This window comes from Myotis yumanensis, unplaced genomic scaffold (genome assembly GCF_028538775.1).
Source record: "Myotis yumanensis isolate MYYU_CA2020_CCGP unplaced genomic scaffold, mMyoYum1.0.hap1 SCAF_1, whole genome shotgun sequence".
Lineage (NCBI taxonomy): Eukaryota > Metazoa > Chordata > Mammalia > Chiroptera > Vespertilionidae > Myotis > Myotis yumanensis.
This window is the reverse complement of record NW_027223752.1, coordinates 48,165,135-48,179,002: the sequence shown is the minus strand read 5'-3', so window position 1 is coordinate 48,179,002 and position 13,868 is coordinate 48,165,135. Positions and strand designations below refer to the sequence as shown.

Sequence of the window (13,868 nt, the reverse complement as noted above, 5' to 3'; positions counted from 1 at the left end):
ACCCCTCAGAGGATGTCCCTCTCACAATCTGGGACTGCTGGCTCCCAACCGCTCGCCTGCTTGCCTGCCTGATTGGCCATAACCGCTTCTGCCTGCCAGCCTGATCACCCCCTATCCACTCCCCTGCTGGCTGATCACCCCCAACTGCCCTCCCTTGCTGGCTCGGTTGCCCCAACTGCCCTCCCCTGCCAGCCTAGTCACCCCAACTGCCCTTCCCTGCTGGACTGGTTGCCCCTAACTGCCCTCCTGGTTGCCCCTAACTGCCCTCCCCTGCTGGCCTGATTGTCCACAACTACCCTCCCCTGCCAGCCATCTTGTGCCCACATGGGGGCGGCCATCTTGTGCAAGGGCATGATGGTCAATTTGCATATTACCTCTTTATTATATAGGATATATGATTAATCCACCACCTTTACTATATATTTACCTCTACCAGTGAGATTTATACTCAGACATTTTCTTGTTATTAATTAATGCCCTTTATTCTCAGCTTAAAGAAGTTAACATTTCTTTTAAGGCCAGTTTATTTTTAAATGTTTTTGATTTTAGAGAGAGAGGGAAGGATAGAAACATTGATGAGAAAAATCAATCTGCTACCTTCTGCACAACCTCTACTGGGGATGGAACTCATAACCCAGGCATGTGTCCTGTCTGGGAATTGAACTGCTGACCTCCTGGTTCATGTGTTGATCCTCAACCACTGAGTCACATTAGCTGGGCGTAAGGCTAGTTTGGTGGTAATGAATTCCTTTAGCTTTTGCTTGTCTGGAAAAGTATCCTTCAATTCTGAATGATAACATTGCTGGTAGAGTATTCTTGGTTGGAAGCTTTTTTTCCGTAGCACTTTGAATATAATATATTGTGCCAGTCCTATCCTGCAGTTTCTTCTGAAAAAGCTGCTCATTGTCCTCTAGGGTTTCCCTTGTACCAACAAGATGTTTTTCTCTTGCTGCTCTTAGGTTTTTTTTTAAAAATATATTTTATTGATTTTTTACAGAGAGGAAGGGAGAGAGATAGTCAGAAACATCGATGAGAGAGAAACATCGATCAGCTGCCTCCTGCACACTCCCCACTGGGGATGTGCCCGCAACCCAGGTACATGCCCCTGACTGGAATCGAACCTGGGACCCTTCAGTCCGCAGGCCAACACTCTATCCACTGAGCCAAACCAGTTTCGGCTAGTTTTTTTTTTTTTTTTAATTTTTTTTTATTGATTTTAGAGAAAAAGAAACATTGATTTATTTTTCCATTTTATTTATGCATTAATTCATTGATTCTTTTATGTGCCCTGACTGGGAATCGAACCCACAACTCTGGCGTTTTGGATCCAACCGAGCTATCCAACCAGGGTTCTCCTACTCATCTTGAAGTGGCCCTTTTACCATTTATTGTGAAGGAGCTTCCAGTTAGTTTTCAGGTCTTTTTCAGAAGGAATTGTTTCATATGTAGTTATAGAGTGGGTGTGTCTGTGACAGATGAGTTCAGGATCTTCTTTTCTTAAAAATTTTATTATTGATTTCAGAGAGAGCAAGGGAGAGGGAGAGGGAGATAGAAACATCAGTGATGAGAATCATTGATGAGCTGCTTCTTGCATGGATGGCTCCTAACTGGGGACTGAGCCTGAAATTCAGGCATCGAACCAGGAATCGAACCATGACCTGGTTAATAAGTAGATGCTCAACCACTGAGCCATGCTAGCTGGGCAAGTCAGGATTTTAGAAGTAAATTATGAACCAAAAGAGGGACAGAGACCCAAACTGACCAGTGTCACTTACCAATTTTGTGACAGAAATGGAGTAGTAGTGCTCTCAATCACATACGAATCATTTGAGGATCTTTATAAAATGCATACTCTGTTTATTAAATCTGGAGTAGAGACTCAGATTCTGCATTTGCAAAATTTTTAGTGCAATATTTGCATGTTTTCACTCTAAATACCAATGATAAGTACACTGAAACTGTTTGTAAAAGTTCAGGGTATATAAAAAACGAAAGCCATGTTTAAAAATTATTTATTTACATTTTAAGCTCACATTAAAAATGTTCTAAGATAGAATGGCTAAGCTGAAATATACAAGGTTGATATACACATTAACCTTTATCTGAGAAGAATCCTAGAGATGGCTTTAGATGAACTCAGGTTTTCCTTTACAAAACCATGTTCCTTAAATCATGCAGTGATGTCTTCCCATAAGAATAAATTTAACATGTCTCTCAGAAAAACTGAGAAACAAAAAGCTAACTTGGATTTATTATTAAACAGCTATACATGCCATAAAACCGAAACTATTTTAGGAGGCTGAGATGTTCAAATAGGTTCAAACATGATATAATGAATAAGTTTTAAATATGGAATGTTTTGGTTATTAGGCTTTGACTTGGTTTTTGGTTTACTTGTATATCATTCCAATGGTCATTCCAGGTAACCCGTTCAAAATCAGACTTGCTTAATACTATTTATTACAAAGCACTGAGTCTTCCCTTAATGGGAATACCTTTAAATGCTGACAGTAGCAACACCTTTCTTTTTCCTTCACTCAGAAAAAAAAGAAAGAAATCACAAAAAATAAATTTATTCCAACATGTTAAAATCTGCCATAAAGGCTTATTCATTCTTTAAAAAAAAAGTTCCTCATAATAATACATGCCCTGGGTATTGGTACATTATTGAAATACTAGACCTGTAACAGCTCATCCGATACCTTTAAAGCGTATGACTTGGTGATCTATTTATGTAAAATATGCTTAAGATGAAATATATAATCAATGCATTTGATGCTTCTGGGGAGGATTGGCATTTAAAATAGTTTTTAAAATCTGAGTTTATTAAGAATTTTAGAAAAATAAATAAAATACTGTGGTGGTTCTACCCTTCCTTCCCCTTCTACTTTTCTTCCTTCACAAATTCAAGCTTAAGAGCTCAGGCTTCTAAAAAGCAGAAGAGTGTGAAACAGAACACAGGTTTTCCTACCCTCTTCTTAGTGCAATGTGTTATTATCACTAAGGCAAACCTGCTTTTCTTTTCTTGAAATGAAGATCCTATCATCTAGGACAGTGGTTCTCAACCTTGGCTGCACATTAGAATCACCTGGGAATCTTTTTAAAATCCCGATTTCTGGGCCTCAGGATTTTAAAAAGATTCCCAGGTGATTCTAATGTGCAGCCAAGGTTGAGAACCACTGATCTAGGACTTAATTTAAATAACTGTTCTTAGGAAGTCAAGAAAAAGTGCTTTTAACAAACAAGCGGCTATAAATGTCTATAAAATAATATACAACTTGTGATTTTAAAGAGTGCTGTTATAAAGTTTAAAAGCAAAATCTAAACATTTTAACAGTTTAATCTCCTTAAAAGCTCTTTTAAAAAGCCATAAGCTATACTATAAATTGCCAGTTAAATTCCCATTCTAATCTACTTTACAAAAATAAACTGCTGCACAAATGTATTAATTAAGGTAGCTATGTATTTCTCATATTGATCTTTTTTTCCAACTTCAAAAATGCAGTAAAGTAAGAAATTAAGCACCTAGATGTTGGTTAAATATACTTTCATTGGAGCAGCATTTTGATTTTGGATAAAGGGATCCTAAATGTAGTCTAAAACTTTCCAGAAAGTCACATTCACATTCATTGTAAAGCATTTTATATACATATAAATACAGATTTGTAAGAAATAAACAAATTAACCTACACTTTTCATAATGTAAAAATTAAAATACAACATGTGATCGCATGCTATGTCAGCTATTTGAGAAGTATGCTTGGTGTTCATTTCTGATGGCAATAACCTTGAGTAACTTGAAGCGTATCACATAAGCATACCACAGATACTTAGTTTATTTATGACCTTAGCCAAGGTCTAACCCCAGTTTTAAAAGTGAAAAAGATTCTCTGTTAAATTCAATGCGGTAAAAGTAGTTGCATTTACTAGTAATGTTTGCCCTGGAAAAGAAAGATGAGGGAAGGCAGATATCAGATGCTTTGAGGTATAATTATACGGAAGGATTAAAATTCTTTGTCCAGGAGGAAATCAGGATTTTCTGATAAAAGCTGTCTAAAAATGCAAAGGTTTGCTTCATGAGTGTGAACTCCCAGGCCTTGTCAGGACTCATAGTGAGGACTCCTGTGTTGGCAGGCGGGACTAATAGATGGTTAGGCCTGGAGGAACTCTAAAGTTCCTTGATGCAAATTGTTGTGTTGTGATTGAGTTTCTAACGTATGACTTCTTAGGCAGTTTGCTTCACCTTTTGTTCCTGCCCATAAAGCAGTGTCTGCTTTTGCTGTTATACCTCTTGTAAATCAATGGGTTGGTTTTCCTGGGATACATCCAAGTGAATATTTCTTATCTAATTGCTCTTCCACAAAAACAAATAGGTGATTGTGATGAGCTTTGTTAGTGTTCTACAGCTAATAAAGTCTTCCATCAACTTCTGGCTGATGTTGGCTACAACACAGATTTACTTGGGGGGCAAAAAGTTATCCAGTCTACAATGTTTACTGTTCTACAAAGTTCTGGTCTTGAGGCTGAATGGGAAATCCTATTTGGCACTTCTTTACCTCAGATGGTACGCCAGTGCTTATCACAGTGAGAAATTCTTATCAGATTTGAGGTGTAGAGGAGGAAGAAGTGTGGAAATATTTAGCTATTTAAACAAACAAGAAATAATAATAACTATTCTATAAATTAAAACCAAGGCCTTTCCCCCCCAGATTATATTCACTAAAAGTATAGAAATAAAAATCCCACTATGGCTCTTAATATAAGACAAATAAATATGTTCACGTGATATTTACATTTTAAATTCTTAAAGAGGCCCTATGTTATGTCAGAAAGACAGTTTAAAGTGTTATTCCCTGAGTTCTTGAGGCAACCCGATAGGTAATTTCATGAATTCTAAGACTTTGGGGAGATTGAAGCGCACATGGTGTGCTTATCTTTCTTTCAAGTAGCTGTTCTCCAAAGTGGTTGTCCAGTGCCTTCCCTATAGTTCAAATGCTTTAAGGATGTGGCCTTATCCATTTTTTTTTTTTTTTTTTAGGAGACAAGCTCCCAAATGAAGCTTATAAGAAGGGGAAAAAAGACAGTTAAAAGAAAGTAAAGTTTTAACATTAGTTAATTAACAGTGCAGTTGAGTAAATCAGTTTTATATCTATAATACATCAAGAGTGATAATACTGTCATAGGTGGTAGAAGATAGAGCTCTATGGACTCTGGCTTTTTTAACTTCAGTGGTTATTGAGCCCAGTTGCTGTTAGCAAGCAGAAAGTCTACCAATTAATTCAAAGAATGAAACTATTAGAAACAGAATGACTTTCCCATATTTTAAGCCAAATATATGCCTTAAATGTTAAGAAGGCATACATTTGGCTTAAAATAAAGATCAAAACAACAAAATTAATTAGATCTCAAACTTAAAATATCTGGAATTTAATAATTATTTTAAAAAACTCATTCAAAACTGGGGTTTTAAGGTTCTTGAATTGTTGTTAATATCTACCTTCTTAGTGGCTCCTAAAATATTTAAAAATTCAAGACTTGAGAATACTTCAAACAGTGAAATATGTGAATATTTGTTTGCAACTCCCATTAAAGTCTATTTTGAAAAACTCATTACAATAAATGGAAACTCCAATTTTGTTGTTGACAGTTTTAGGTTAGGCTTAAGTTGAAGCCATTCAAGGTTTTTTATATTAAAAAAAAGAAAAAAAGGTTGAGAGAACCTACTGAAATGTTCCATCCATTTCAGTAAAGTGCACAAACATGAATGTATCCTTTGGCTTTGCTATGACCTCAAGGGAGGGGTAGAAATTAATGGTGCTGGTGTCAGATTCCTGACTATATTGCTGAGGCTGGCAATCTTCTCTTCTAGGAGGTAATTTTTCTTCTCGGCTGTTTTTTGTCGCTGTTCAGTCATTTCCAGAGCTTTCAACAACTGGGCATTTTCAACATACAAATCCTTCACCGTTGCGTCTGCTTTAGTATTCTTGCAGAGCTAGAAACAGAATCAGAGACATCTTGACTCCACTTCTGTAATTCTTTTAAAGTCTTACATACGGACAGTTGTTTATGAAGGCAAATAGGTTCTATCAATTATTTTCTTTTATTTTACAATACAGCTTTAATATCAGACTGGCATCAGAGGTACAAGTGGAGCAAATCCACTTATTCCAAGCTGTTACTTTGCATAATATGTTTGTAGAAGTCACTAATAAAAAGAACAAATTGATATCTGAGGGTTAAAAATGAAAGTGTTTTCCACCTAAATAAATTGGGTATTATTTATTCTCTAAAAATATTATAATTTATAACTTAAAATTTCTGAGTTTTAGGGTGTGAACTGTGTTTAACTCTGTTCTTAACAGTAGATGCTTGAGCTTCCTATTCATAACTTCAACCTACTGATTATTTTTAAATGTGGCTCATGTGTTATAACAAAGAGATAAGATTTTCCTTAACTCCTCCTCTGTTGCATAGAGCCTTGTACAGAAGATATATTGTAATAATTATGGTTAGAACATATAGTCTAGGTTAGGGTGGAAAACTTGTCAGCAGCCTTGGGATAATTTTATTATTGCTTCTGTTAATATTTTCTAATCCATCTTCCCTCATTACACCTTTAACTCCTCATTTACATCCAATTTCAAGCAGGACATCTAAAAGTATACAGGCTGAAGGGACTAAAGAGTGGCTAATTAATGTATTAACATTTCATAGGGCAAGGATGAGGCCCAGAAGCTAGATGACCGATGAGTGTAACATAGTAACCTACTCTCTATTGAACTGTTCTAATACAATTTTTCCCCTCCCTCCCATTAAAAGACACTTTGATGGTTCTTTATCATCTAAAGAATGACATTCAAACTCCATGGCTCAGCATGTAAGGCCCTTTACTGCCAGCTCCTCCTCATCTCTCTAGTTTCTTCTCCTGCTTCTCCCTGGACAGTGTTGTGCCAAACTATTAATGCCAAAGTGTTTGCAGATGTCCACACCCCATATGTTGTCATAGTTCCATGATGTTTCCATAGCCTAGAATGCCCTTCCCACATTTCTTCACCTCTTAAAATCTTACTCAACCCACAATACTAGATTTGAGGTCTTTAGGAAACTTAAACTCCCTGGGTTGCGTCAAGTATTCCTTTTGTGTTCCCTTCTACTGAAAATAGAGTGGACACCGTTTTCTTTATTTTTGAAACTACTACTGGCCATATGCTCAGTACTTTGTAGGTGAACTACACTACATGTAGGCAGAGATATTGTTTTGTTCACTTCTGTATCCCTAGCGCTTAGAACAGTACCTGGCACATAGGAACTATGTGTTGAATAAATTAATTAAAGGGTTGAATCAATAAATGCTTATTTTACAGGACTTTTTCTTTTCATTCTGTGTATTAAGATAAAGGACAAAGGAAAGCTCCTGTCTCCCTCTGCATTAAGACCCTCTCTTGGGATTATTCTTCCTAATGGTATGTATCCAGAAAACAATGTTGGGCAACTTTCTCCTGCCTAACCAACATGTTTTGGTTAACCCCTACCAGTTCATCTCAAACTTTCCTAGGAACTAGTCCTTGTTGCATGTCTCTTCAGTGGATGTACATATAATGTCTAAACACAGAGGCCATACCTGCCACCAGAAGGTGAAAAGGTTCAGGCTGCTCGGTGACCTTGGAGTTCAGGGTCTGCATTCTAATTCAAAGCATAGCCTTTTGAGTCTGGTTATAAGCATACGGTATTTTTTGAGGTTGTCCTGGCTGTTGCAAACAGGAAAGCTAAAGTTCTACATATTATCCTCCAATTTTTAAACAATATATATTTTCTGTTTATTTAAGTAGGAATACTTCCTGTCTTGGGTAAAAAAAAATAAAATCTGTGAGTCACTGTTAGCAAATACACATTTTAAAAATTGTGGACAAACATAGGCCTTAAAAGAGCTTCGGAAAAAAGTAACGTGGAATACAGAATTCATATTTTTGAAGGGATATAGGGGAATGTGAACCCTAAATTCTTATATACATTCATAGTAGAATTTGCCTTTATTAGACAACAGTTAAGTTAATGGCAATAAAGGAATGTAAAACTGGAGTTAAAAGTGGAATGTAAAGTGGGCGGGTAGAGATGACCTGGGAGGCTCACTTGTTCTTTGAGCTGATTCACTTTCTCCTGAAGAAGCCTTTTCACCAATTTCAATTTCTGTTCAACTTCCATCATTCGTTCCTCCATGGCAGTTACCAGTTGTTCCTGGTTTTCCTGAAGGGGGAAAAAAAGTATTATCATTTGAAAATCATGCCACACTGAAATGAAAACATTAGTAGTTTATTTTCCCCATAAGATGTCTAGAGAAAGGAGAGCAACTGTTTGCCTCTGTAACAGGAAGGGTGGATTTCTTATGAAATGGGAGTTCTGAACACTGCATGGGTTGTGCATGTTAGAAAACTAATCCTATCAGAGAAAGAATCAAAGATAAAAAAAGAATCTTACCTGTGTTACCATCTTCCCCTGAGATAAAGCAAAATTCTTAAAACCCATAATTTAATACTTGTGTGCACTTTTTGTAAAATAGGGATCTAAAGTAAATTAAAAGATGGATATTAACCTTCCATCTGTGATTTGGGTCTTTGCAATACTGTGGGCCTCTTAACAACAAAACAAAAACTGAGTGTATTCAGGGTTGTCCCACATCTCCAATCGGCTTGCAATATGCATGTCTGTTTTTCCTTCGACATGGCTGATTACTGGGGAGGTTAGTGATAATCAGCCTCTTCCCACTTATTCTACTCATCTGTTTCCAGTTTGACTTGTCAATGTGAAGCAAACATCTGGACTGGAGGGTGGGTTTATCATTTGAACACATTTAAAATTAAGAATCTTCTCCCCACAAACAACTCCTAGATAAAATAGGGCAGCAAAAGAGCCCTGGCTTCTCCTCTCCTCACGCAACAGTGACAGATCAAGAAATATGTGGGCTCTGGAGAGAGATTTAGAGTACAATTGACTGCCCCTCCCCACAGTCCTCCAAAATGTTCACATAAGGAGTTTCAGATTTTAAAAGGTTCTTCAAATGTTAAGCAGGTGTTAGTGGCTGATGGCATAACCAGCCTTTAAAAATATTCTCAAAAAGGCATCCTTTAAAAAGCACGCAGAATGACCAAACATGAGTTGAAAGCCAACATTTGTTTGGTTATTAATTAAGAGCATCTCCTCAAAAAATAAAAGGAACAACTAAACCATGTGATTGATTTCAAGATAAAAATCATAGTAGGCAAAAGCATAATGTAGAAAGTGAATTTTAAGAAATCAGACTTTGAGAGCATCCAGCTTTAAAAAAAAATCCTATATTTTAAGATATAATAGCTTTTTAAAAATTCAAACTAAAAATAGAAAGTGCCTGATTTCTATGTGCCTTCAAGATTACTAAACAAACAGAAAACAGTTAATTAATTCAAAGAACATGGAGCATGGGCAAAAGAATGGGGAAAGAGGAAAAACAAAGGCAGTCATATTTAAAATTCATTTTATTGTTTCATCAAAATTTTCCTTTTTCCTGTCAGAAAAGTACTGTACATCTTATACAAAACAGTATAAATAAACCCTGCTTTTCTTCAAATTCCATATATAAAAGTAGTACCTTTTATTAAAAATAGTTACAACATACGGAATGAGAAAATATATAGAACACATCCTTTCAAAAGAATCTCAAATCCACTCTTTAAATGGTATAAATAAAATGATTTGTAACAAGCTGAAATTTGTGAATTTGATTCACAAAATTTGTCATTTCTACATAAATAAATAAGAAACAGAATACTGCAAAGGCGTAATAATAATAATAATAATAATAATAATTTAAAAGAGCACTTGATTCCAAAACATTCCTCAGCTTATGTCTCTGTGTTTGTGTGGTATGAGTGGTGTGTGGGTGTGTGCATTTGAGTGTCTGCCATGGTAAGAAATGCCATCAATAGCAGCCCAGTTTTCACAGGTGCCCAATCCTTCTGTAGGAATCTGCATGCACTGCTCGCTGCTCCGGTAGCAAGGCCTAGAGAAAGAAGGCAAGTGGTACACTTCACCCTGATGTCCAGAATATGTTTTTTTGGGGGGAATCTAAATTCACACATTTATAATGCAAACAGTTTTTAAAAGCACACACATTAACACCACATATGCAAGCAAAGCAACACAAAGAGAGAAGAAATCACATCACTCCATGCACCAGAGACAACATGCAGATTCTAATAATATTCTTAAAATTAGTGTCAGCTCCGTTACAGAAACGGGAGAACCAGTAGTGGCATTCTAGTGAGAGCAATAAGCAGTCCACCCTGCTGTCTGACTGGAGAGATTTTTTTTTAGTATAAAAATTGTAACCTTTTTTGTCTACCTAATCCTGAAGTAACTGGAGTAATGGGATATTTATTTTTAAACCTTGGTGGGTGGGTCGGGAAGAGCATGCTTTGGAAATGCTGTGTTTGAGAAAGCAGTGAGTAGAGTCTTAGTCTAATCATTGGTTTGAAATGTCCAGTAAATCTGAGGTCAAGGTTTTATAATTCAACTCTGTAATGGAGAGTTAAAGCATCTAATACCTCACCATCACAATTTTTATTCAAGAGTTTAATTTTAATATTTAATTGAAGTGGAGTGTAGTATAAAAACATGGATTTTAAAGCACAAAAGAAAAAAATTTGTTACGGTTTTGTTGGCAAGAATAGATGACAGGAGTACATCATGACAAAGCATAGATATATATTCGGAGAGGAACAGACAACTGCTCTAATGTATAATTATAGTGTTAATGTGACTTTGCAAAGCCACTTTGAGGGGATTACGGAAAAAGAGTTGGGAAACTCCTTATCAAATGTTAACTGAGAAGCAAAGTATTTGAAAGTAGAAAAGCATCCAAACCAGAAAGAATTAATTTAGAATTCTATAAACTGAGTATTTTAAATTTTATTTCTAATTCTTAATAAACTAAATGTGCAAGACCAAAGAGTTAAGAGACTTCTGGAAAGGGGTGATTATAAATGAAGAGAAATAACTATTTGAAAATCTAGGTGATATAAGATTGTGCCTGGTGGTGAGCTGGGATAATGCTAATTGAAAGGGAAGCGGAAGATCTTTACTATCTTAAAAATAATTTTTTATATAATGTAGTTGGAAAAACTCTAAGTTAAGTGAACTATGTCATCTAAAGAGTCACTGACTGCACATTCAACTTTGTTAGTTGTGAGAAGTCCCCAGCTGTGAATTCCATGGAATCAGCAGGCTGCACCCCTCTGACCAAGAAAACCCAGGAAGCTTTGTTAGTAATGCGTATCCTAGAGTTGCACTTGAATTCTGTAATATTTTGGCACCAGAGAAGAATATTAGGTCAATTGTTCACTATGTGCAAGTGATCCTGATACTTCATCAATTATGAATGTGCAAAAGAGACTCAGAACACTTAATTACCCAGCTGAGAAGCTGAGCACTCAAAAGCAGCACTGAACAAAACAGAACAAAAAAGGCGCTGCACTTCAGTGGATTTGTAATACAGGCAAGGTGTAATCTCCAACAGGAGATTTACATTCTTTACCTCCACTTTCAACTGGTATAACTTCAAATAAACAGGTAAAATTAAATGGGGTGATCTGAGCTTCTAATGAAGGGGAAAAAGCCTCCTACCTGTGGTGTGTTGGTTTCAGAGGTTCTGTTTTCAGGTTCCTCCTGCAGGCGCTGGTTTATCCTTTCTGCCTGCAGCAGCTGGTGTTGAAGCTGCAGAAACGGCTCCCTGGGCACCATCGGACAGGCTTGCTGCTGGAGAAGCTGCAGATCCAAAGCGTGAGGGGATGGGCTAAGCATCACAGTGGACCTCAGGTGCTGCATCTGGAGGAGAAGGGCAAAGCCCTCGTCAGCGGCAGTGCCTTCCATCACAGAGCTGCCCTTAGAGGTGTTCAGCAGAGGGCAATGAAGCCTGACCCACGGATAACTTGCAAATCAGGATAATGCATGAGTCTGAGTAAGAAGTAAATGGGAAGAATCACTTTGCTTAGGAGATAATATGCATAACCCATGGACAAAGATATGGTGAAGGCCTGGGGGAGGGGGGTACCAGGTGGAGGGGGTCAGTGGGGAAAAAAGGAGGACATATGTAATATTTTCAACAATAAAGATAAATTAAAAAAACAAATCAGGTCTTCTTAAAAGTTTTAGACTTAAAATTGTTCTTCTTCACTCTTGAGTGACTGTAAGGGTATGAGGTACATGGTGTCCATAATATCTGAATCCTAGTTCATTTTTTACTTACACTAGAACTATTTACTTATCCCTCTTTAAGAAACAACATCCACCACCAGGGTTGGAGCAGGCAAAGGGGAGAAAGTGGTTATGCTTTAGGGATTGCTATTTTACTTACCATTCATAAAGATTCTTAAAAGCAAACATTCAATGACGATGTGTTTTTCAAGTGAGCAATGTTTTTCAGAGAATCTCGCATCTACAATTATTTTAACCTAACCTAGCTTGTCAACGTTATACTCTTAAATAGCACAGTGAGACAAGCAATTCTAGGGTATAAGGAGACATCACAGAACATCTGGGAATTGAAGTACATGGGATAGAAGTATTTGTTCAAGATAATGAGGAAATGATGTGTGTTATCACATGCCAATCAAAGGTGGGGAGAGGAAGAAGGAGCAGAGAATGCACTGCATTTGGCCAGTGAAGCATGCCAGTTCACATCTGTCGACACATTCCAGCAGCACACAGGGCTCAATGGGAGGCATGCAACAAATATGACTAAGTACTAAGCTCAAGTAGGACCCCCAGGCTTGTGAGAAGGGAAAAAGGGCCTCTAAGACACCACTGTAGTGACGTGTTATCATGAAACTTCAGAGCCACTATCCATTTCTTTAAATCTAAATGTCTAAGGTGGGCCATAGACTCAGAAAAGTCACCACTTGATTTTCAGAAATAAAGGAGTATATGGAGAATTATAAATCCCATGATTTGATATCATTGGGATGGTTTTCATCACATGTCTTCAAACACTGAGTTTTAGATACTGAGGAAAATCCTATGTAAATGTAAACAGACATATTCCACAGTTAAAAGCAAAATGAAAATGAATATTGGCTCTTACCTGAAGTACTTATTAACTATTATAGTCAGCAGAAATGATTACATGTGCAAGGAATTTAATGAGATGTCTCCATGCTATGAAATTCATTGAAAGAGAATGTTCTACCTTCACACACTAGCTCAGGCAGAGAACTGCACCCTTCTCTGCTAGTTCCAACCACAGAGTTCTAGGTACAGGTTAGCCACAGACAAAACAAAAACAAAAGAAAATCACAGGAATTATAAAGAGAAGAAAAGTATTAGTTATAAAAAGAGAAAGAAGAGTTCAAATTGGGTATATTATATACCTGGATATGTGTGCTCTAGTCAGTAAGGACTTACAAAGGACCAACAGTTACATTTTTTCTGTATATAAACTGTACAGATATTATAAAGATTTGGAAGTAGGTGGTGATGCTTGTAGAACATCATGAATGTAATTAACACCACTGAATTGTATACTTTAAAATGGTGAAAATGGCAAATTTTATGTATATATTTATCACAAATCTAAAAATTAACAATATACCGAAAAAAACATTGAATTGTACACTTTAAGTAGGTGAATTGTAATGTGTGGATTATATTTCAATAAAACTACTAAAGAATCCAATTTGTATAGGTGTATACAGAGTTAATAGTGCAGTCTTACTAGTATTTTCCTAAAGAAAGTTTTGTTACAATAGTGTATAAGATGTTCTTTTCAGTGTTCCAATAAAACATTCATGCTTTTTCTTTATTTAGGCTCTAGTGCCAAGTATACTCCCTCATCCATTTGT

The 13,868-nt window shown here is 36.6% G+C and overlaps 1 protein-coding gene across 8 annotated transcripts in view; it reads right to left on the bottom strand.

Moving 5' to 3' along the window:
* Positions 1-273: 273 nt before the first annotated feature.
* The window catches only part of NIN (ninein), a 103,775-nt gene continuing 90,180 nt past the window's right edge, over positions 274-13,868 (bottom strand). For 2 of the 8 annotated variants that reach the window (XM_070419887.1, XM_070419904.1), the window contains 3 exons: positions 11,656-11,856; positions 8,131-8,244; positions 275-5,992 (listed from right to left, as the gene is read on the bottom strand). In XM_070419887.1, the coding sequence (XP_070275988.1) occupies positions 5,783-5,992; positions 8,131-8,244; positions 11,656-11,856 (525 nt within the window). In that variant the 3' untranslated portion in view covers positions 275-5,782. The other 6 variants (XM_070419912.1, XM_070419921.1, XM_070419895.1 and 3 more) reach the window with 5 other exon arrangements.